Consider the following 24309-nt stretch of genomic DNA (forward strand, 5'->3'; position numbering starts at 1 on the left):
CAGGTATCCCTTTGATACACTGATTTCTTCTCATTTGGATAAATACCTGGTAGTGGGATTGCTGGATTGTACGGTTAGTTCTATTTTTAGTTTTTGAGAAACCTCACGAAGGTTCTCAAAAGATATTGGCCAAATTAATTCATTGCATGAATTTAGAATTTTTGTAAGTTACTGGGCCAAGAGTAAATAGTAAAGCTTTCTACAGCTCTGGGAGATGAACTTTGCTTCTAGACCTTACCCAAGGACTTGGATGTTTTGTTTTTTGTCCCCTGTGAGATATGAACAGTGTCTCCTCCTCATCTACTTCGGGACCAGCCTCACTAATGACTGCGAAGTTCAGAGAAGGCTGCATGGAAAAGGTGGCATTGCATCTGAGCTTGTGGGTGTCGACGGAGTTATTAATATGTTGCCTCTCAGCTCAAATGTCACCCCCTCATAGAGTCCCCTCCCTGATTACACCATCTGAGTTACCATACCCTGTCATTCCTGTCCTTCTTCTCTGCCTTATTTTTCTTCGTAACAATTATCACCACCTGACTTTATTTCAATTTTTTATTATTATAAATAATGCTAAAAGTTAATCTCTAAGAGGGCAGGGATTTCATCTGTTTTGTTCATCTCTATACCCGACACCTGGAACAGCGCCCGGCACACAGTAGACACTCAGTAAATTGAACAAATGAACAAACGGGCAGATGGATGGATAACGTTTTATTTCACAGGGCATCACAGGAATCCGCTTTGCTGGAGGAGAGAAATGCTACATCAAAGCACAGGTGAAGGCTCGCGTTCCTGATGTGGGCACCGTGACCAAACAGAGCATCTCCTCTGAACTGGTGGGTACCAACGTCCTCTGGACAGCAACAGGGTGTGGCAGACATTGTTTGAAGGCACAGTCCTTTCGGCCTCTAGTTCCTGGATCGGTTCAGGACCAGAACCTAAGTTCTATTTCTTCTCTGCCAAAGGAATTTAAACTGTTTTTGTCCTGCTGGTTCCAAGGGATCATTCTTACACGATACGGTATATTTAAAGGTTTTGGGAAGCCATATTTTAAAGTGCATAAAAGGCTTGGTATTCACATGGCCCTTCTTTGCCTGATGTTAGGAAACTATCTGATCAGTGGTTAAGACTTCACAATAAAGACAAAGAACTCTGCAAGATAGAATCTTCATTAAAGGATCCTCAGGAGGCCAGACACGGTGGCTCACACCTGTAATCCTAGGACTTTGAGAGGCTGAGGTGGGAGGATCGCTTGAGGCCAGGAGTTTGAGACCATTCTAGGCAACATAGCAAGACCCCGTCTCTACAAAAAAAAATGGAAAAATTAGCCCAGTGTGGTGGCTCACATCTGTAGTTCTAGCTATTTGGGAGGCTGAGGCAGAAGGATCGCTAGAGCCCAAGATTTCAAGGCTGCAGTGAACTATGATGATGCCTCTTCGCTCTAGCCCAAGCAACAGAGTGAGACCCTATCCCTACCTCTTAAAAAAATTTTTTTAAATGAAGGGGCCTCAGGAACCTTCTCGCCTCAGCCCCACTCAATGTAGGAATTCTTTCTAAACATCCCTGACAGCTGATCACTCGGCCTCTGCCATAAAGCAGTGACAGGGGGCTCCCCACAACCAGACGCACGTGTCAGCCAGCTTTATCGGGGTGGTTCTAATTGTTCTGCCCTACCCTGAGCTGAGACGGCTCCCCCTACAATTTCTTCTCATTGGTTCAAGTTCACCCCAATGAAGCGACACAACATATATCTAATTGCTTTTCTGTGTGTCAAACCTGTGAGATTTTTAAACAGAATTGTTCCATTTATTATTAATAACTTGCCTTTGAGCTTGATTTTTTAAAATTTAAGAATTGCACACAGAGTTCTAAAGACACACTTAAGCTTACATTTTTATACTACATTAGGGCTTACAAAGTGGTCACATTCCTTATTGTCTTCCATTTGCGTTGTGGCAGGGTAGGGTGGAAAGAAAATGGATGTTAGAGTCAGAAAAACACGGATTCAAATCCCAGCTTGGACCCTTGCTAGGGATGTGGCTTCCATTCCAGGAGGCTGTTTTGTCATCTGAAACTGGGGGTGTGAATACTGTGCCCAGGGCCCTAGAATCTACCGGATGGTGACTAGATGGCTGCTCATTATTGTTAATTTTATTATGACCATCTTTGACCCTGCCAGCATCCCTGAGAGGGAGGCGAAGCACGTATCAGCTCCCTCCAGGCAAACGAGGAGAAATGTGGGTAAGCAAAGCGCCTGGAAACTGCCTGGGTGCTGGTCCCACGGGAGCAGCAGCAGGCGGTGTCTCAAACAGAGCACGACAAAAGCTGTCTGTTTTTAGAACTGGCTACCATGTCCTCTGTTTTCTACTCCCAGTTTCCCCAACATTCATCCTGTGAGATGTTTTCCAGACTCTGCTTTCTCCAGTCATCCTCTCCTGATCGTGTTCCAGTTTGTTCCTCACAAGGCGAACAGCTTGGCATCGAAGGCCGTGCTCTCAGTGTGAACTCACGAACACCAGCCCTAAAAATGGGACCCCAACCTCCTTTGTTCTGACCCTTGAACTTCTCTTGTTGCACTTAGTTTCTGTCCTGAAGACTTTAGTGAACTATAATCCTCGCCATTTTCCCCATCAATGGGCATAGAACTAGCTTTCCTGCCTTCCGCAAGGACTAACTCCCAGTCACAGCTGACCCAGATCTATATAAGTTCACAACATAGTTTGGGTTTTTTAAGGGTTTTTTTTCTGATATTTAAAAATAATACTTTGTCACTCTAGGAAATTTGGGAAATATATAGAAATATAGAGAAGAAAATTGCCTACAACTGCATAATCTACAGATAGCTAATGTTAACGTTTTGGTGGATTTTCTCCGTGTATGTGCGTGTCTGTGTGTGTGTGTGTGTGTGTGTGTGAGAGAGAGAGAGAGAGAGGTAAATTCTTTTCATAAGTGAAGTTACGCTGCATTACATGCTTATTATTATCACAACTTTAGTTCTTCTAAAATGTAGATTATAATGATATACATTATCATATTGTAATTTTAAAAGTCTTTTATTCTTGACTACTTCAGGTATCTTCAGTTTTTCACTATTTAAAATAATAATTTAAAACAACTATTTTTAAATATAAAAATAATTCACACATTGAATTATTTTTGTATGTAAATCTTTGTCCGCATCTGATTCTTAGGCCATAGAGGTGGATTGTTTGTCTTGTGTTTTAGTTGTTTATGTTGTGTATGATGGTGGACCTTCTGGTGGACAAAAACAAATTCAGACGATATATTTGTGTCAATTAGGAATGTGTTTGGCTTTCAGTAGCAGAAAACTACACTTAGAGTAACTTAGAGATTTGTTTTCCTCCACAGGAAGCAATGTGCAGGTAGGTGGCTGCAGGCATTGACTTGGTGGCCAGCAACTCTGTGATTTTTTTTCTTTTAATATTTCCTTCCAGCTCCAGTTGGGGTTGGCAATGCTCAACCTCTTCCCAACTTCCTTACTTGGCATTCAAGTAAAAAAATCAAGAAGAAAGAGGTTGAATGGTGCCAAACACCACTTCCCTTTAATCAGGAAAAGCTGAAGGCCTCCCAGCCCCCCTCGCATACTAGGCCTAGATCTCATTGGGTAGCACCGATGGCCCAGGCACCCATGGCCACTGGACAGTCTGAGAAAGCAAGTGTCTCTCCTAGGGCTGGACACATTGCTGCTTCCAATCAAAGCAAGATTGCACTGCAATATAGGGGAGGAAGAAAGGAGATTGGGTAGGCAACTGAAAGTACGTGCCCCAAGATTTATTTAACATTCTTAGCTTGGAGAATGCATCTATATTCATTATCCCAATCACCCCACTCTTCCCCCACACACTTTAGATTATGATGGGATAGATTTATGCACCACTTGTTCTCATACATTTTTCATCAGTTTTGTATAACTTTAAAAAGCTACTGTACTCAAAGAGCATTCATTTCCTGGATGGAGCCATTTAATTTAAGGTAAATAACTGGATTACCTGAGTGTTAGTTTCCTCCAATAACCTTAAGTTGTTTTAATGCAGCCGTAAGCCTGAGGGAGAAAGCATAAATGAAGTGCTGCTTTTAGCTAAAAATGAGGAGAAAACATTTTAATTTCTCCAAGCTCTTGCAAACTAATAAAACATGAAAGGAACAACCTGGCAAAATAAATTTGTCTCCTGGGTTAGCAAACCATTCTCAGCATCTCGCTGCAGAAGAAAATCCAGGGTTTAGCTTTGAAATCTCCGTGGTGTGCTTGATGCGAGGAACATCTGAAATACATGTTGCGATAGCCAGGAAGTGGAGAAATGGTTTATGTTAAATAATACTTTGAACTGAAGACATTAAAGAACCAATCACTCGCTTTTGCCATTGTTGTTCTGAAGCTGCAGAACAAAACCCCACAAGATTTTCACTTCAGATGAAGGGTTCCTCTCTCCTTTATAGGATTCCAGGGTCCATTCAATTGCTTTTCCTCAAAAACATCTTTGATCGAAGATACCAGATTAACCTAAATCTCAAAGTTGGTATCAAGTCATTTTCACTTCAACTCAGGACACTCATTTTCACACATTACAGCTATGCAAAGGCCGCGCAACGGGAGGAGGTGAGCTGAGTATTGTGAAGGAAGCTACAAGGAGAAGAGATTAGAACCTTAAAGTGTATGCACGTGTGCACCCACACACACACACGCGCACACACACACGCACAGAATTCTCATTAATTTTTTATAAGGCAAAATAATCTTGCAGCAACATATGACTCTTAGCATCCAGCATGTTCCACCGTCCTCTTTACTCAACTGCATTTCATTTTTACTCACTTTACTTACTTACAGGAAGGCAAGATCATGCCAGTAAAATATGAAGAAAGTTCTCTTATCTGGGTGGCCGTAGATCAGCCGGTGAAGGACAACAGCTTCTTGAGTTCTAAAGTCTTAGAACTCTGTGGCGACCTTCCTATTTTCTGGCTTAAACCAGTATATCCAAAAGGTAACGCTTTAAAGTATCTTAATGCTGCTTAAAATTCTCCCAGTTCCCGTGAGTTTCCCACAGCCCCATCTACAGGCCTGAGCACGTAACGAGGGGCAGAAATCAGGGTGCGTGTTACGGTGTCTCAGTAATTAGCACGAGAGATGAAGGAGAAGGGAAGCGATAGCCCGTGATCGTTGCGGGGAAGGGAAGGAGCAGACGGGTTAGCAGGAGGCAGGTGGGGAAGACAGAACACCACTGCATTACCTGCGGCTTTTATTTACGACACTCCCACTTCTTTCCGCTCTGCCCCTTAATCTCAGTTGTTTGCACCTTCCAATTTTACATTTTTTTTTTATTTCTAAGGCATAGAATCAAGGGACTAAGAAGCTGTCATACCACTGAATCTTGATTATGTTCAAACCCAGAATTATGGGACGGCCAAAAGCTGCTGTGGGTATAGGCTGGGATTCCTCAAGTTCAAAGCGTAAGCATCAGCTTCCAAGTCTGGGGAAAAGAAATGCAGGGTCCCTGGGGTTCAGAGGTAGTTTGGAGCATGCCTGTGAGCTGTTTCCAGGTGACGAAGGGCAGGTGAGCCTGGTGGGTCTCGCTCTTCTCCCTGAGTTTCTCCTGTCCCCAGAGGCTCTCTCCCTCTTCACTCCTACCGCGGCACCACACCTGCCTCCCAAAGGCCTATTTTGTAGCTCTGGTTCAAGTGTGGAGAAAAAGGCCTTTCTCCTGGCACAGCTGAGATAGGCTATGTTTTCTGAAAGACTATTGAACACCAGGAGAGAGCAGCATGGAAATAAGATATAGGCATTAAAACCACTGGGCTTGCGGGGATGGGGAGTAGAATGGGCAGTGTGTAATAGGTACACAGTTCCAGTTTGGGGCAAGATGAGAAAAGTTCTAGGCTGGGCACAGTGGCTCACACCTGTAATCCTAGAACTTTGGGGGGCTGAGGCGGGAGGATGGCTTGAGGCCAGGAGTTCAACACCAGCCTGAGCAAGAGCAAGACCCCATCTCTACAAAGAAATAGCAAAATTAGCCAGGTGTCGTGGCACACGCCTGTAGTCCTGGCTACTTGGGAGGCTGAGGCAGGAGGATTGCTGGAGCCCAGGAGTTTGAGGCTACAGTGAGCTATGATGACACCACTGCACTCTAGCCTGGGAGACAGAGCAAGACCCTGTTTCAAAAAAGGAAGTAGAGCTGTGATTGAATCCAGGTCTCCCTAATGCCTCTCCAACCATGCTATCTGCAAAAGCCATCTATGGCTTTAGAGCACATCAAAGTTCTCATAAATAACAAAGCATGATATAATCATCATCACCTAACATTTGAGTGCTCATTATATGCCAAACATTACGCTAAAATCTTTAATTTTTTTTTTTTTCAGAGACAGGGTCTCTGTCACCTAGGCTGCAGTGCAATGTGTGCTAAAACCTTTAGACACAGATGCTCATTAATTCTATCACTCCCCTGTGAATTAGATACTATTACTGTTATATCCCCAGCTGACGGATGAAGAAACTGAGGCTCAGAGAGACACCAAAGTCCAAGCTGTGTGGTACTTTCCACCTTTGTTATACTCGGCAGCCATGGGCCCTGCTGCAGGACCCCCAGAGGCTGCAACATAAACTAGAGCAGTGGGTTGGAAGCCAGAGTTCACAGTGCCCTCCTAGCTCTGCCACAGATCATTCTGTGATCTTGGCCAAAGATCTTGGTCTTTCTGGGCCTTAATGCTCTCATATATAAAAGCATGTGCTTTTTCTATCCCATAGGATTTTTTAAAAGAACCTACCAAGGTATTATGTCCCTTGCAAACTGTAAAGCTTTATACCTATACAGTCAATCCAGGAGGCATACCATGGGCTGCAAGTAACGGAATACCTGCTCAACAGCGGTTTCAACAAATATAGGCTTTTTCGGTTTTTTTCATATAGCCAGAAGTCTGGAGATAGGAGGTTGCTGGCATTATCAGCTACTCAATGATCTCATCAAGTCTCTTTCTAACTTACCATGTTGCTGTCCGTAGCATGCTGGCTGATCATCCCTGTGCCTATCACTTCATGGTCACAAGTTGGTCCTCATAACTCCAGATATCGCATCTACGTTCAAGAAATGAAAACAAGACAGAGGAAGCCTATCTGTCCCCTTTTACCAAGAAAGCAAAAGCTTTCCCAGAAACGGCACTAGCATATTCTGCTTATATCCCACTGTTCAGAAACGTTTCACCTGGCACTCCTAATTGCATAGGCGGCTGGGGAAATGAATGGTACTTTTTGTCAGCCCCTAGAATGAAAGCAAACAAAAAAAGGGGAGAGGGGTTTGTCAGCCATGTTGCAAAGTCTGCCTCAATTAGCATTACAAAACCAAATTTGGATTATCTGTGTGTTTACTAACCCAAGACTCTAAAACATGCTTTATTATTACAAAAATCATCAGTACAAAAATTGTGAAGTATCTGGTCATGTATACGTTTTGATATCCTTTTCTTTTGTTTTCACCCTGAGTAACAGCTTCCATAATTATTCAAATAAAGGAATTAATTTACAGCTATTTTTGCAGAAATTCAGAGAGAAAGAAGAGAAGTGGTAAGAAAAATTGTTCCAACTACCACAAGAAGACCACGCAGTGGACCACAGGGCAACCCAGGCCCTGGAAGACTGAATAATGAAACTAGACCCAGTGTTCAAGAGGACTCAGAACCCTTCAACCCCGATAACCCCTACCATGTGCGTACTGGTGTTTTCATGACATGCTCAGACGACATGCTTAAACATAGTACTGGAATGGTGTTTTGACTTGAGGTTTCAAATGAATGTCTCTTATTCAACTGAGACTTGCTCGGTTATTTTAAAAATACATCTATTTGTTGCAAGGTTTATAATTAAGGGTAAGAACACTTAAGCATTGCCTCTGTAGTGAAGTCCTGATTGGTTGGTAACCCTTATTCAAAGTTGTTTTCTATGCCGTCCTTTTATTTTTTTTGAATCACAAATCCATGAAAACAAATCCATATCAGGAATTTGATTGTTTAAAAATGTTTCCAGGAGTGTTCCCTGGAGGCAACACACAGAATGCAATATTCTCTTTCTCCCTCCGTATCTACTGTATTCCTCCATTCCACAGACATTTGTTGACTCTCTGCTCCTTCCCCTGCCCTGTGCTTTAGGCCGAAACCTTGAGAATTGACGTTTATAAGGACACACTAAGGTGCTAAAAAAAAAATCTTCCAGGAAATATTTACCACTACTATAGTTTGCAGGGAGTGATGGTAGACTAAGTATTTGTGACTAGTTTTCAAAATAAAAAATACACACACATATTTTTTAAAAAACAGTATAAAAGGGTGTATATAATGAAAAGTAAGTTTCCCTGCCATCCCAGAAACCCTCCCCAGAGTAATCTATTAACAATGACTGTTTGCCCAGTTTCCTTGTGTAAGTACTCTCACACACACAAATTTTTATTTATTTTATGTCACTGGCAAAGTCCTGCAGAAACACACAATTTTGAACACAAAGTTTCTATACCTTGCTTTCTTTTCAGTTACATTTTGGAGATTGTTCTATATCTCCTACATAGATCTTCATTTATTTAAAAAAGAAATGGTGTAAGATGATATTTTGATGATGTAATTTGAACATAGGCCATATCAGATAGTGTTAAGGAATTAATTTTGTTAGGTATAATAATGGCAGTGTGGTTGTGTAGGAAAATATCCTTATTTTGGTGGTACATTCTATTTATTCTATTTATGGGTGCAATGTCACAATGCCTTCAATTCTCTTTAAATTCACTTTAGAATACTTCAACGAGAAAAAAGCGAACTTGACAATAGGTTAGCCATTGTTACATCCAGATGATGAGTGTATTGGTATTTCGTATACAATTTTGTCCCGTTCCAATATTTGAAATTGTTAATACTATCCCCTCCCCCAATTAAGACTTAAAAAAAAATACCAGAATCGGCTACCTCCAGGAAAGAGGCTGAAATTGAATCAAGAATTTACATTAAAGGTAAGGGATTCTTGGCAATGTAATTCAATACCGTATTAAAGAGGCTACAGAATCTCTACCCCTAGAACTCCTTTCAAAAGGAAAACCAGATATGCAAATCAGGCTGGGGGCAAATCCCTTCCAGTTCTGTAATCTCTCTAGCAGCGTGGAGGTTTTTACTTCACCAATAACCTTGTTTATGTAACTATAATTATGGCACATAGAAACGAGAAGGTAAACTTTAAGGTCTTGGAGTTTTACATACTTTTATAGAGCCTTTTCCTGAGGCCCCTTATGTCCTCATGGAAATAACATCCCCGTTCTGTTGCCGAATGGAAGCCAGGAGAAATTACAACTTGACAGTGCTCTCAGAGCCAGTGCAACTGCAGTGAATTCTGTCTTTAGTGTAGATGAATGAGTTTCAAAATGTGCTCCCAAGAGCCCTGGGAAGCTGTTACTACAAGGCGGCACCAGTGATGAGCTGACTTAAAATTAGCAGTGGCAGAAATGCTACTTTTGATCATAATGCTTCCTTTTTGTCTTATTTAAAACAAGTTGAGTCATTAGTGACCGGTAATCATGGCTTTTAAGCATGGAGAGACCTGGAGTGGCAGTGTGCACTTGTATTCCCAGGGACTTGGGAGGCTCGGGCAGGAAGATCGCTTGAGCCCAGGAGTTCAAGGTTACAGTGAGCTAAGATCACTGCCACTGCTCTTCGGCCTGGGAGACAGAGTGAGATCCTGTCTTTTAAGAAAAAGGGCATGGAGAAACTTCAGGATATTGTTAAAAACAAACAGAAACAAAAAACCCCACCAACTCTTCCAGTGACATATTAGGTAAGTGAAGATTCCTCGATGTCAGAAGGAATTCTGAATGACAGCAGGTTAACGAGATTGAAAACTTCTTAGAACAAATTATGCTGACTTCTTTAGCAGTGAAAAACTCAAGGTCTTATTTAAAAATAACATGCATGCTATAACCTCATTATAAAGAAAACACAAATAATTCTCTTTTATTTTCCAGCAGCAGGAAGGAGAAAGCATGACATTCGACCCTAGACTGGACCACGAAGGAATCTGCTGTATAGAATGTAGGCGCAGCTACACCCACTGCCAGAAGATCTGTGAACCCCTGGGGGGCTATTATCCATGGCCTTATAATTATCAAGGTTGCCGTTCAGCCTGCAGAGTCATCATGCCATGTAGCTGGTGGGTGGCCCGTATCTTGGGCATGGTGTGAAATCACTTCATACATCATGTGCTGTAAAGTGAATTAACCGAAGAGACAACCAAAGAAGCATGAGGCGGTTGATGCCGAAGGGATCACAAAGTATTTTTATAACTCAACCTAAGCAATGTTATCCTAGGATATTTCTCAATTGCTTTCCATAACTTTATTATGTGCAAATGTACTGAAAGGGTAGTTCAAGTCTAAAATGCCATAATAATTCTTTTATTATTTGCCATTTTTTTATTTGCTTTGCCTTGCCAGTAAGACCTGCTTGTAAGTGTTCCCAAGCTATTTTGAAATAAAGGTGAAAAATTATTCACAATTTGTCAAAGATCTAAATTGTACACTTGAGTTTCTTTTAATCGTTATGACCAAAATAAAGTTCTGTTATTTGTACAGAATTCCTCAATTTTTCTTAACCTTTGTTGTTCTCAGTCTTGTAAATGTGTCCCCAGAGTTCCCAAATAAAAACACAAATAAATGGAAGGACATATAATGCAATCTACCTGAAAGCAAGCATTTTAAGCCTCAATATGGAAGCTCATGGGGAGTTTTTTTTAAACTACATGACATCCCACTCCATTTAGACAGGAGAGTTCTTTATCTACGGTATATGCTGGCACATGATTGACACGTGGCTAAACTTTGTTAAGAATCAGCTCCAGAAAAAGAGTGAGCATGATGATAAAGAAAAATGCAGACAAAGATAAATCAAACTTGGAGGGAGAACTTTATTGACATTCTGAAAAGCAGGTCTTCACACCCTTTTCAATGTGTTTTCAATAAGTGGTCACTAGGTATGAAGCAACACAATGATTTTTCCCTTTGTAGTACAAATCAGGCTGCTGATGTAGTCCAATTACCAGTAAGTTACTCATCTATTTATAGGGCTGACAGTGAGTGTTGCTTGGCAGATACAGCTGAGGAGGAATAGCTTATTTATTTATAATGACATAAAGAAAGTCTCTCTGGAACAAGGACTGTCTTTAGAAATTGAAATACTAGATCAGGAAGATGAGCAGGTTATTTCATATTTTTGACATTTTAGTTTTGAATCCCACAGTTTGAGAGATAAACAACTTTCCTAGGAAAAGAAGTTTTCTAAAACATAGGATTGAGATGACAGAAAGCTCTTGATGCCATGATCACACTACATTCCCATATTCTGAATACATATTACTCTATTTCTGGTGTTTGCCAATTAAAGTCTGTAAAATGCTACAGAATTTTACAAACCTGATTATCAGGTGAACACTTAGATGCCTCCATTTAATGGCAATATGCAGCAAGCTAGGTCTCTGGAGAACAAAAGGATGAAGGAAATACACACTTTACAATGACATGTAATGGTCACACTGTTCTCAGGCAGCAGCTACTTCCTGCAGTTATGAATTTTACATGTTTAGTCTTTAAAATGGTTGTCACTCTTTTAATTAAGCATATCCATGCCAATAGTTTTGCACACCATCCTCCAGCCCCACAGTTCAGCAACCTGTACTGGGTTCTAGAAATAAAGTAAGAAAAAGACTTAGTGGTCCCATCCCAGAAAAGCACATGATCTCACGAAGAGATATACATAACCAGGGTTCAATACACCAAAACCTTGATAAAGATGGAATCAATGGGCTTCTTAGAGAATGCCTACTCTAGGTCTTCAAGGATGAGCCCAAGTTAGCCAAGTGAAGGTGACAGAGGACGTGCATTCCAGGCAGAGGGAGTAGTTTGGGTAAAGCCAGAGGTGTGGGGCTGCATGGTAAAAGCAGGGAAACAAAGCATTCAGCTTGAGGTAGGAAATACCAAGATAGAAAGGTAGGCACAAGCTTTACGCTTTATCCTATGTGGCATGTTAACTGTGATTGTCTGTGTGTGTGCATGTGTGTATAGGAAGTAAGGAACCAATGAAAGGTTGCCAGCAAGGAGGAGTCTTGTTACGTTTCCATTTTTAGATGGCTCACCTAGGTAGCTTTCCACGTGAGAAGTGAGCCAGACAGACCCAAAGGGCATCTTAGCAAGGAGGACAGCACTTCATAAGGGAAGGCTGCCTCTTGAACCCTTTTCAAAGCTCTATAATTAGACAATACAGGAAATGAATAATTTAGTTAACGGATAAAGGGATCATGTTATGTTATGAAAAGTCACTAATCAAAGATGACAACAGAAAAAAAAAATCCGAATGTTTTAAGGACAGAGGGGGAACTCAAGGTTGGATTAAGGATAGGAACGACAGAAGAGAGCCAAATTGTGTTCAAGGAAGAAAACTAAGGATGTTGTTTGAAAGAGAAGAATCAAGAGGACAGAGGAAGCATTTAGTAAAGGAAGAGAGGACACCGTGGAAGAATACAAACTTCTTCACAACTTGGTACCGGTCATCCAAATTACCTTTAGCCAAGCCAGTGTAAAAGTTGCAAATACAGCCCAGTGCCCTGCTGAATCTTGACTGAAATATGTGTGTACAGACACGTGTATTATTGGTATTTTATTATTTTGCAGATAACTCATTCTCAGTGGTGGTATAAACCAAGCCTTACAGAACATCTCAGGTTGAATTTTGAGGTCCTAGTTGACTCAGATTGGAAGGAAGGGCTACTGCAGTCTTAGATGTGATAGTTGCCAGTCAGCACATGGAAAATGAAGAAAAGGTATTGCTGGGTTTCAATTATGTGTTTTTTTTCTGTCATTTACATATCTCATTGAAATACGCCAACAAGTTTCCACTGCAATTTAAAAAATCTGTTAAGCTCATCCTTAATATGTCCCCCTTCCACCACTGCCTCAAATAACGACACTAAAAAAGTAAAAATAGTAAAAATAATCACTTAACCCACTCAACAGTTTATTTCTTACATCAGATTTTATTGCACTCTGAAATACAAGCTACATTTTTACAAAATAGAAATTGTGAGAGTGGATTAATTTCTGTATAAGCTAAATATGTTGATTTGTTTTATGAACATGTATTTTACAGAAATGGTCACAATTTTTTAAGTTAACTGATTTATTGAGGGGGTAGGAGAGAACTGACAAATCTACATGCACAGGAAGTCCTAACAGCGTATCTCGAACATGAAGATGTAAGTCTGAGAGTCAGTAATACAAACTTTAGCAAAACCATTTTACAGGCAGAGTGTTTGGATGTTTATAAAAGAAAGCTGAACTCCTTTAAAAAGGCTTTTGTACATATATGCATGCTCATAATTCTATTAATATATGCATATATAGGTGTGCTTCATTTTTAAAAAGTCCAATACAAATCAAATTTACAAAACAGATTCAGTTAGTGTTGACTGACTAAAGGACTCACCAGAGGTTTTATTTAAACTGCTTACATTCAAAAGTATTCAATGTACATATACAAAGGTACTTCCGTGTAAGGTAAGTATATCTATAAATAAATACATTTATGCATGGATAATCTAAATGTAGCAAACAGCTGAGGCTATTTTCTAAGGTGTTTGGCTTAGTGAACCTTTTTCACATCTTAATAGTTTTAAACTCAAATATATAGGAGTCAGTCTTTATTAGGGTATACACAATCACCACACAGTGATAAAAATCAGTAAGGGGACGGGCAATAGTAGGCCCACTAAAGCTAAAGTCAGTCACCAGTTATAATAAAACACCACATTATTAAAAACCATTTGTTTTAAGAGGTTTACCCCACTAAATTCCCTCTATGAGTTTAGCAATTTACAGATGTTATATGTCATATTCCTGTTCTGACCTTTGTGCTCGTTCCTTTGCAAAAACTCTCTTCACACTAAATTCCTGTAACTGAATCAGAGCCCCAGAAAATTCAACCCCTTTTCTCTCCTCTGTACATGGCTGCAAAAATTCTAACGGCAACAAGATAGTTTGGAAGAAATACCTCTATATACTTTTTTACTAGCATTGTGTTTGCAAATTTACTTGTCATTACTTTCTTTTAATTGTAGCTAAAAAAACTTGTGGTTTCCTGTCTTTCAGCCTTCCAAGGTGTGAATTATTTAATTGCTAAGAATTTTCTTTTCAGTTGCCTATATTTCATTAGTCTAGATGATTATCCTTCTTTTTATAATGAATTTGCCTTATACCAACATAGTCCAAGCCCTGTAATAAACTAGTCAAAACATGAACTTTCTCTCAGCAGAACACAACGCTCTTAAAGGCAAATGGTTTCTTTTAAATTGAACCCATATTCATGCCAGTTACTTACTGAGGTAACTCTAAAATTAAGTAATTAAAGAGATCTCCATGGGATGTACCCTAACACACATCTACTCTGTCTACTCAACCAGTACTATAACTTTTAATATTCACTTAGCACCTATGTGTAATGAAAAAAGGCATCATCTGAGAATATTCCAGTTGCTAAAGAAGAAATAGTGCCTCATTATGAATCAGTATTATGCCAAGGCTCTATAAATATTAAGTATTCTATCTAGTATCCTCTGCTTTATCCTAGCAGTATCTTAGCAGTGGTAAATTAGTGTCTTGCCCAAATAGTTAATCTCAATTCCCTTTGATTGAAACCAATCTTCTTACATCATGTGCAGTGTCACAGTTACATGGACTCAAAGACTTCATCAAAATGACCCCAAGGTTCCAACAAGGAGGAACTAGTCACTGAGCATCTCTCCTCTGCCTTTTTATTTTGATGTTAAGAGGGAAACAAATGCTTCAGAGGAGCAAGCCCCCAAGATGCTTTTTATTCTTTCCCAAAATTTACTGGAAATAAGGCATCAAGAAGTGATTAGTGCTAACCTTGCTTCTTTATTTTTAGTTTTTTTGAGACAGAGTCTCACTCTGTCACCCTGGGTAGAGTGCAGTGGCATCATCATAGCTCACCGCAACCTCCAACTCCTGGGCTCAAGTGAACCTTCTGCCTCAGCCTCCTAAGTAGCTGGAACTACAGGTGTGTGCCACCACACCCAGCAATTTTTAGTAGAGACGGGGTCTCACTCTTGCTCAGGCTGGTCTTGAATTCCCTAGCTCAAGCAATCCTCCCGCCTTGGCCTCCCAGAGTGCTAGGATTATAGGGGTGAGCCACCGCACCCAGCCAACTCTTTATTTTTTACTCTTTGAAATCACTGTGTTCCAAGAGCAATCCTCCAGGTCACCTGCTTCAAAACCGTCCATTCATTAAAACATTGATCTACTGCACCCTACTCAAACCTACTGATTCAAAATCTCAGGAGGGAAGCCAAGAAGGCCTGTATTTTTAAAAACAAGTTTCCCAGGTGAGGGTTATTCACCAGTAAGTTTCAGAATTACTACCTTATATATATTATACAAAATATCTATCCAATACTATAATTTTTGTTGTCTGATATTCTGGGCTACTGTCAGGTCAGTAAAGGATTAGGGTAAACAAGTTATAAGAGAGTTAGATTCTGACTCTATCACCAACTATCTGCATGAGTTATGTTATATAACTGTTATGAAGAAAAAGTGTAAGAGATAAGAAGATTGAAGCTTTAAAAAAAAGTGTATGAAAGAACTCTGAAAAAAATGCATCAGTAAAACCAAAGGTCTGGACTAGACAGTATTTAAGATCCATTCTAGTTCTAAAATTTTCATTTTTCTTTGTTTTGTTTCCTCATATCGACGGGGGATGGAATGCAAATACATGTTTAAGAGAACAATAGGTTCCAAAGCTACCTCTAGTTTTGGCAGATGACCCAGAAAAACATGCTGATTTTTAACAATTCTATTATATTAAACATAAAATCCTACACTACACTTTTTTGTAAGTCCCTGCTCACTACTAGTCATTCTATTTAATCCAATCTTGTCTCAGTATATACTCTGCTATAATTGTACTTACATTGCAGAACAAGAAATAACTTTGCTAAACAAAGATTACACTAGCGTGTGCTATTACCTATAACTTAATGTGTAAGGAAAGAAAGGCAGAAAGAAGATAAGTATTGATATCGAGGGCATCCCATATACCCATTAAATCATGTATCATAACTCAAATACACATCAATACCATCAGGGTATTCAGAATAAAATTGCACTGCAATCCCTGTTAGATGTGTAAATTCCAGTTTTCACTCTAACACTGTCAAGTGCTAACATTTATAGTAACTGCACTGACTAAAAGGGAGAAGGAAATTTTTTTGCACTGATACAGCCACACTTAAAAAAAATGAAGTGTGTAACTTTCAATTTAAAATGGCAAATTTATCTTACATATTTTTTCCCCATTTCCCAACTCCAGTAAAATGACAGTAAAGGAATAAAACAAGTATTACCCTGAAAGACAAAAAGTATGGAAGAGGTTAGTTAGTACTGGAGTCCCTAAGAGCAACACTGGATTTTACAAACAAAGGAGTAATGCTTTCCAAATGCTGAGGGAATGTTCTTTTTAACCTAAAATTCTACAGCCAATCAAACCATCACTCAATGTATGCTCACGTGTAAAGGTGATAAAGACAATTTTGCTCACATAAGAGCTCAAGTATATACACCCCCGCCACCCACTTTCTGTGGAAGCTATTGGAGGACATGCTTCAGCAAAACAAAAGCAGAAACAGAAGAATGGTGAGTAAAAGCCTACTAAGAGACCAGAGGAGATTGCTGCAGAGATTGAGACTGCGGGGCGAGGGGGTGCTGGGAGGCCATGGTTGACTCTGGAGTACTAGATGGAGAAGAGAGCAGGAGACTGATCCTTTTCACTATATGCCTTTTAGTACCATTTGATTTGATTACATGTACATTTGATAAAAATTTGAGAATTTTTAAAAAGCATGACAACTGATAAAATTTTGACAGCACAGTGGACAACAGTATTTCATATTAAGCTGGGACAGCCCTGGCCCAAGTTACTACCACCTCACCTGTTATTACCTGCAAGGCCCTGCATGGTCTACGACCCTCACTTTCCTCATTCACTCTTCAGTGATCACAACTCCATGTTCCCTGTGCTCTAGCTGCACAGCTTCCCCAGCTTGCCACAAACACATCAGGCACACTCCTGCATCGGGCCCTCACATGGACTCGAAATATGCTCTGAACATTATCTTACTTATTTTTTATTTTTAAATTTCAAAATATTAAGGGAGTACCAATGTTTTTGGTTACATGGATCACGTTTATACTGCTTGAGTCATGGCTACAAGGGTGCGCCCATCACCCAAATAGTGTTCACGGCACCCGTTAGGTAGGTTTTTGTCCCTCCCCTCCTCCTTTCCCCATCCCCCTGCTTGATTTCCAATGACTTTTACTTCCCTATGTGCTCATGTGTTCATTGGTTAGTCCTTAACTAATTTAGTTAGAAAGTAAACTTCAGTCCATTCCTTTAAAGACACATATTTTCGTTTTAAAATAATGAGGACATTAAAAAAAAAAAAAAACCCACCCAATCAGGACCCCATCCTCCAGAAAGGAATCTCTAAATAGTAAAACAAAAAATACTTGGATATCATACTGGTTTTGATTAGTTATATAACTGTTATTCCCCCTAATAATATAGACAAATTTAGCTCTCATGGTCATGGGTTAAAAACTTACTTAATTATTATTCTGCCACGCATGGTGGTGCACACTGTTAAACTCAGCTACTGAGGAGTCTGAAAAGGGAGGATCACTTGATCCCAGGAGTACAAGGTTGTAATGTGCAATGACTGTGCCTGTGAATGGCCACTATAACACAGCAAGACTCCAATCTCTTATAAAAAATTAATACTCTATATTGATGAAATCAATTTTAAGGGCAACATATTATTAATAAAAATATATTTTTAAAAAACTATAGTTTGGAGTGAATGAACAGTTCTAATACTTGAGTACCTACTATGTGAAAGGCACATAGCTGTGTATCAAAGATTCAAAGCTTAAGTAAATAACACTGTCACTGAGCAAGATACACTAGGTAAAACAGACACAGCTGCAACTAACCCCAAAACGTGATAATGTGAGAGGTACCATAATAGAGGTATAAATAAGGCATCTCCACATCACAGCTAGAGTGGCAAAGCATTCCAGCAGAGGGCAGAGAGTGGGGAGGTTCCTAAGAGTGCTGACATTCTAACTGAGGATTTACATAACAGAGAAGAAAGGAAGGTCATTCCACGCAGTGATAAGACCATGAACAAATACAAGCATGCATCCATCCAGTTCTGAAGGCCTATTCTGTATGTACCACCATGTGCTACAGACAGAAAGATGGAAGCCATTCCCCTACCCTCAAGAAGCTCAGTCACATGGAGGAAGAATGAGTCAACTGTGATGCGGTGACTTGATAAAGAGCGAATAGATCAGCACTCTCAAACATGCTCATGAGACGTGTGGTTTTGCTATGACTCTGTCAAAGGATCCAACGATGTCTCAATCATAAGCAAATAACCCAATCCAACTTCCACAAAAATAAATCAGTGACAAGAGTGGCACAAGCTTAGACAGCTTTCCAGTAGGTGGCACATGAACACAGTTTTGACACATAAGTAGGAAACTGAAGATTTCCAGGTCGGGTGGAAGGAGGAATGAAAATAATGGCCTATTCAGACACAGTAGGTCTGCAATCTAAAAACAAAGAATGCACAACAGAAATTATATGTGCCCCAAAAAGCCTAAAATATTTACTATATATAGCCCCGTACAGAAAAAGTTTGCTGATATCTAGAGGATTCTTGTGTGGCTGAAGCTCTGGTGCACAGCAAAGCAGTGACAAGAGATGAGGCTGAAAACTTTGGTTGGGGTTGAATTATGAAAGCTCTTGCACAGCAGGTAAATGCCAGACTTGTTACTCTCCTTTGAGGAATTCCAACACTCAACAGGACTGAAGGGAGGGCAAAACAAATCAAGGACTTTATTTAAGTAACATTCATTATTTTTTCTCTAGTCCAATGTAACTGGTATTAAATAACATTTACTGATCGCATACTTTGAGTCAGGACTTAGTTAAATCCTCACAATCCTCAGTGGTAATTATCATCTAGTGTTACAGATAAGAAAAAAGTTCAGAGGGGTTAAGTCATCTGCCTTCAAAAAACATAATTATTAAAATATCAGACTTGGATCAGAAAAAGATTCTAGATTCACAAGTTAGTGCCCTTTCCACTGAAAAACAACGGCTGCCTCTGTGGTAGAGTAGGAAAAAAAGAAAAGAAAAAAGAAAAAGAAATCAATCGCTTTGCAACTTACAGTAAAATAATAAGGCCAAGGAAACAATGCATTGAAAATTCATATTCAATTTCTTAGCATATTTCATACCCACTAGATATATATCCCTAGTAGTTAACTTGTGAATGTATTCGCTTTTACTCAATTAAAGCCACAGAAAAGGTCAATGCTGGAGTACAGATGATCAGCAAGAAGTGGTAGCTGGGGGGAGATCCCCAACTGAAAGTGAGTTTATCACAGTAGTGTCTATACACTTACCTTTACTCCACACTGATTCTTTTGGGGGGAAGGAAGGGAGAATAGGAAAGAGGAACTCTTGTAAAAACATCTATCAGCTTCTCTTCACTGACAGGAATAACAGGACAGAATTTGTGGTTTACAAATGGTGATTTTGTACCTTGTTTTTACAAATCCTAATTGTTTTACTTTGTTTTGAGATTTGAAGTTAAAACAGAATTAAAATCAGAGGACTTCTTTCTGAAGGAAATCCCGTAACAGTCTACATACAGTTTATATTTTCTTCTACTATTGTATTTTGATTCTTTCAAAAGTGCTAACAATATTTACATATTTAAGCTGTTTAAGTAAATTAAAATTATTCAAATTTACTGAAAACTTTTCTGTGAACTCTTATGCTCTCAAAAGTATAGATTTTATAAATTATACTAACAATTTTTAATTAGCTGATATACCTTCCTCAGAAAGAATCCCAAATCTTGAAAGACTGAACCTATAACACACAAAAAAGGCTTTCTCCAAGATTTAAGCCTCCTGGCCTAAATGCATGTAAGATCATCTGATATTATCTGTAACTTTGCAATTTGCTCTTTGCATTTTACATATACACACACATAATTCTTTATTCAAAACCCTAGGGGCCAGATGTGTTTCTGAATTCAAAATTCTGGATTTTAGAAGATGTACCATTTACAGTAGTGCCCTCTCAACCCATGGTTTTTGCTTTTTGCAGTTTCAGTTACCCTCAGCCAACCCCAGTTGGAAAATAGGCAAGTATAGTACGGTAAGATATTTTGTGAGAGTTAGACCCCCATATTCACGTACCTGTTATTATATGTTGTTATAATAATTCTATTTTATAATCTCTTACTGTGCCTAGTTTATAAATTAAGCTCTATCACTTTATGACAGGTATGTATGTACAGGAAAAAACATAGTATATATAGGGTTCGGTACTATGCACAGTTTCAGGCATCCACTGAAGGTATTGGAAGGTATCCCTCACAGGTAAGGGTGTACTGCTGTATTATGTAACAACTTTAGGAGCATCTGTGCTAGCATTCTGTAATTAAACACTAATATTTCTACAGCAAAATGAACTATTAGTTATTACTATTCATATTGTAAGTTCAGATCAGGTTTTGTACCACATGTCATACACATGCATAAAAAAACTTAGTATTGTTTGGATTAAGATAAATATTATGAAATTATACAAACCCACTCAACTCGTAACAGCCCATTAGGTGGACACTATTATCATCCTCACTTTATAGATACAAAAACCGAGGCACAGAGACATTAAGTATCCCCCACTGTCACACAGCTAGTAAGCAGAGTAGCCAGGATTTTATCCCAAGCAGGATGGCTTCAGAATCCAGGCGTTTAACCGCAATGCAATACTGCCTTTTAATATGCTTAACTAAAGCAATAAGTATATAGCATGTGCAATAGTATTGTTATTATTTAGAGCTTCTGTGGCTGCATTGTACAGTACAGTTTTTAAAAACCCACATACAGGCATTAAGGACCATTTTCCTAATTCTTTTCTGATAAACTAAAAATTGCCCTTAGGCAAATCTTAGTGTTGTTGAAACATCTTTTTGTATAAGTGAATCCTGGAATCACAACAAAAAATAAAAATTAAATAAAACAAGTACGACTATAAAAGTTAAAAATACAAATTTGAAGGCACAGCAAAGGTAATATTTAGAAGACTCCAGACAAGCCAAAATTCAGAATACATATACAAAATGTAACATGATTGGGAAAAAGGAATTGACCTAAATCATTCAAATTTTACTGAAGAAATCAGTGATACACAAATCCTAGCATAATGTCTCTAGGAATAAAACCTTGAAACAATCTCAGCATTTGTACAATGAAAACAGGTATGAGAGATCCCAAGTTAACAAGAATTTGATCAGCATGATGTGCCAGTCTTACACTGCCAACAGCTTTTAAGGGTATCCTGTTACTCTGTATTGATCTGGATTTGAGAAAAACAGTACTTTCAACACAAATCAGACTACTTATTTGCATCACCTTCTGTAAGAGGCAAAAGATTTGGATTCCTAATAAGCTTTCCTACTTAAGAAAGTGAGGATAATATTTTAATCTTTAGGAATATACCTTCCCAGCTCATGTACAAGAAAAATTAAATAATTCTTCCAACTCGCACATTGTCAACTTCATTTTCAGATGCTGATTTAGTAATAAAATCATTCGTTGCACACCCAATTCACTCATGTGAAGAGACAATCACAAGTAGTTCCATCATTTACCAGTGGAGTGAATTGGGGCAAAGAACTTAACTTTGGCCTCATCTTTCTTATGTGCAGTAATGGGATGCTATCACTACTTCAAAGGGCTATTATAAATGAGGTACTGCTACCCGGTCCATTAAAAAGCTAGTACACAGTGGCTACCACTGTTTGCTTTAGTGGGTTAGCAATGTGTATGATTTTAGCTGCTTTGGGGTACAACTTCAACAAGGTAGGAAAAGAAGCTAAGAGTTAAATTAATTTCAGAAGCAAATCACAGAGATGGCCCCAAACAGACGAGATCAGGCACGTTCAGAGTGATATGGCTTTAGATAATGGTCCCAAACAGTACCATGTGTGGGTAAAATCAGTATCTCCAATTTGCTCACAAAGTCCCACAATAAAATCTCTTGGTATGTGTAAAATAATCTTACAATTAAAAAAAAAAAAAAAGAAACATACGGTTGGAGACAAAGGAAACCAGATCAAAATATATGATTCCTGTTATTTAAAACTACATATGATCCTTCCTTGCACAGAAACCAGTATATTGTCCTTTTAGCCTTTTTCATCTTTCTGCTCTGATTCCTCTAAGCAAAAATAACTGAAATCCATTTTTTTTTTTTTGGAGACAAGGTCTGTCACCCTGGCTGTGGTGCAGGAGCATCGTCATTGCTCACTACAACCTCAAACTCCTGGGCTCAAGTGATTCCCCTGCCTCAGCCTCCCAAGTAGCTGGACTACAGGTGTGCGCCACCACGCCCGGCTAGTTTTTTCTGTTTTTTGTAGAGATGGGGTCTCACTCTTGCTCAGGCTGGTCTTGAACTCCCGGCCTCAAGCAATCCTCCCGCCTCAGCCTCCCAGAGTGCTAGGATTAGAGGTGTGAGCCACCGCGCCCAACCTGAAACCATATTCTTCTGTGGCTGCAGTAGTAGGGTGAGCATGAAGGTACACTTGTTAGGAGCTACAAAGAATAAGTAGCTCCAGTAATTAACAAAAACAAACACACCACCCAGAAATTTTCTAACTATTTTTGGTAGTATCTGTAATAGCCACGAGTCAGAGAGATGCACACTAATCTGGACAGGAAAGATCCCAAAGGAATTAAAGTACATTAGGCTGACCAGATGGTAAATTAATACACAATTTTACTCTGGGTCCGTGACCTATTTCAGAGATCAACTACCTAATCTGATATGTGGTAACTGGGGAAGAGGAAAGTAAAATGGGAAAGAATAGCCAAAAATATGTTAGTAGTGGACAACATTAAAATTTCTATCTAAACCATTCATAATAGCATAGTGATAGATATCCATTGAAAATGTTTATTTGAAATTCACCTAGAAAATTTACCTATGCTAGTCCAATTATTCTCTCTTGTCCTATACAGTCAGCCTGGCAAGAAAATATGAAGTTTTTCCAGACTTAGGGAGACAATAACAATAATGCTTCAATGTTCTGCAATTTGTGAATATCACAGATCTAAAGAAGGAAAATGTTGAAAAAAAAATTGTAGTTAACGCAAGCCATCCTCTCTCTCTATTCCATATGAAGACAGAGAAAACAGATTATCTTTAAAAAGTGGAAAGTGCCAATGCTGAACGGGTGTTAAGACTTAAGACAGGAAATTATCAAAATTGACCTTGATGTTTCAAACCTGCAGTACAGCTCTCAAAAGTGATTACTAGATAGCAGAGTTCAAAGATGATTATCCCATTCAAGATTCTTCGAAGAAAGTGGGAGAATTCTGGGAAGTCATTAAGTTGCAAATTATTACAGAAAGCAGAGCAGACGAAGTCTCTAAGATTAAGAGAAAAATGTATTCCAGGACTAAATCTTAAAAAGAAACGCTAAGAGAAAACAATGCACATTTTGAAAAAACAAAAGGCTAACTAGAGCACTAAGACAACCAAAACTGGAGAAATGAAAACTGGAAAGAGAGACCAATTAATAGCTACATTAAGATAGCAGAGAACAAGGGTACAGTTAAGAGACTCTTAATCAGAATGAACTTTTTGTTAACTTTCTGGAGGCTTATAAATTTCCATTATTTAAAATGGTGAAACAGAAGTAGTACTTTAGTTCTTTTGAACAGCAATCTATCCTTCTTCTCAAAATTCCCTAGATTTATAAATCTAATGTATTTAAAATCAGGTGCATTTTATAATGCTTTTTGTCCTATATATTAGTAATTCCATTTAGACCAGCAAATTCCAGAATCCCACAACACTAAGCAACTCTAGCCAGGAAGTAAGCATATTCTAGATAATGGATTCTTTAAAATACAAGCAAAAGTAGTAGATTAAAAAAAACTTCTATTTTAATAGTGTCACTTTTAAGAAAGAAAAAGTGACAAAAATATTTCCTTATTTAGAATATGGACTTTTAACTGTAAGACCCTATAGATTATAAAGGAACTAAGACGTAATGGTCTAAATCTGCTGAAGACTATAAAGCTAGTTAGTGACAGAGATGTGCCAGAGCTAAGG

At 38.9% G+C, this 24309-nt stretch overlaps 1 protein-coding gene across 1 annotated transcript in view; it reads left to right on the plus strand.

The window, feature by feature from the left end:
- LECT1 (leukocyte cell derived chemotaxin 1) overlaps positions 1-10223 on the plus strand; it is a 41378-nt gene extending 31155 nt beyond the window's left edge. Inside the window, exons 3-6 of the mRNA XM_012648158.1 lie at positions 723-836; positions 4850-5003; positions 7551-7717; positions 10008-10223. Of these exons, the coding sequence (XP_012503612.1) occupies positions 723-836; positions 4850-5003; positions 7551-7717; positions 10008-10223 (651 nt within the window). The remainder of the gene's footprint in view (positions 1-722; positions 837-4849; positions 5004-7550; positions 7718-10007) is intronic.
- Positions 10224-24309: the final 14086 nt, after the last annotated feature.

This window comes from Propithecus coquereli, unplaced genomic scaffold (genome assembly GCF_000956105.1).
Source record: "Propithecus coquereli isolate 6110/MARCELLA unplaced genomic scaffold, Pcoq_1.0 Scaffold11, whole genome shotgun sequence".
NCBI classification, from domain to species: domain Eukaryota; kingdom Metazoa; phylum Chordata; class Mammalia; order Primates; family Indriidae; genus Propithecus; species Propithecus coquereli.